This window comes from Austrofundulus limnaeus, unplaced genomic scaffold (assembly GCF_001266775.1).
Source record: "Austrofundulus limnaeus strain Quisiro unplaced genomic scaffold, Austrofundulus_limnaeus-1.0 Scaffold1, whole genome shotgun sequence".
Taxonomy (NCBI): Eukaryota; Metazoa; Chordata; class Actinopteri; order Cyprinodontiformes; family Rivulidae; genus Austrofundulus; species Austrofundulus limnaeus.
In genome coordinates, this window is record NW_013952403.1 from 5,861,107 (window position 1) to 5,862,373 (window position 1,267).

Consider the following 1,267-nt stretch of genomic DNA (forward strand, 5'->3'; position numbering starts at 1 on the left):
GGAGGAGGAGGAGGAGGAGGAGGAGGAGGAGGAGGGAGGAAGAGGAGAGACAGGGATGGAAAAGAGGAGGAAGAGGAGGAGGAGGAAGGAGGTACAAAAAGGGGCTCCGCCGTCACTCCGTCTGTCACACACAGACCACACACACAAGCCAGAGGAACCACAATCAATTTCACCTCATGAGGAAGACTCCCAACAAGCCTTCATCATATTTTTATAATTTTTATTTTAAATCAGAATCTTCACAGAATCAAACATCACCTGTAGGATTTTTATCTGAGGAGCTGAAAGGTTTTTATCTTTCATCTGAAAACTGAAAACAACTGGAGACAATGAGGAGCTTCTGCAGAGGTAAGAACATGATTTTAATAAAGTTTGTCATAGTTTATTTATGTGTTAAATATTAAAACAAAATAAATAATTTTAATTTTCCAATTTAAAGCACTTTTTTATTTTTTTAGAAAGAGCTGAAATGTAAAGAACACTTTACAGTTAAACTTTATATGTTCAGAACTGAACAGAATAATTTTAAAGTTTTAAGTTTTTTATTTAAACTATTTATTTTCCAGAGATTAAATAACAAAAAGCTATTTTTACTTTAATTTCATGCAGGGTCTTTAATCTACGCTGAGCTGAAAATCGTTATAATCATATTTTCACTTTTTATTATGAAGGTTTAGAGAGTGTGTTTTTTAGTGATTATGATTGCAGCAGGTGATTTTTTTTTCAACACTCATTGAATAGTAACTGATAATATAAAATTGTCACCACTATCTTAAAAAAAACTGTCCCTCGTCAAATAAAAGAAMTATCGGGGAGAAAATCTGCTGCAAACCAGAAACCTTCAGAACACCAGAATCAACGTCCACTTTGTCAAACCGAGGCTTTCAAGCCTTAAACACACCACCAGCTGTCGAGCATGTTGGTGGTACTATCATGCTTGTGATAAAAAAAAAAATCAACCCACTCTGAAAACAGAATGATTCAAATAAATCGTTTAAAGACGCTAAATGAAAGATAGAAACCCCTGACTGACACAAAGTGTCTTTAAAGTCATTTTAGTCAGAAAAAAAGTCAATAAAATACAAATTTTAGTGAAATTTATAGGATAAACAAAGGTCAGGACTAATAAAGTGTGTGAGGCGAGGTCTGCAGGGGTCAGACGCCCCCCTGTCTCGTTATCCGTCACTGATATGTGAAAGTACATGATTCACTTTAGTCAGGGTCTCACACACACACACACACACACACACACACACACACACACACA

The 1,267-nt window shown here is 35.7% G+C and overlaps 1 protein-coding gene across 1 annotated transcript in view; it reads left to right on the top strand.

Annotated features, from left to right (window-relative positions):
* Positions 1–114: 114 nt before the first annotated feature.
* The window catches only part of clcf1 (cardiotrophin-like cytokine factor 1), an 18,035-nt gene continuing 16,882 nt past the window's right edge, over positions 115–1,267 (top strand). Inside the window, exon 1 of the mRNA XM_014006830.1 lies at positions 115–348. Coding sequence (XP_013862284.1) covers positions 330–348 — 19 coding nt within the window. The 5' untranslated portion in view covers positions 115–329. The remainder of the gene's footprint in view (positions 349–1,267) is intronic.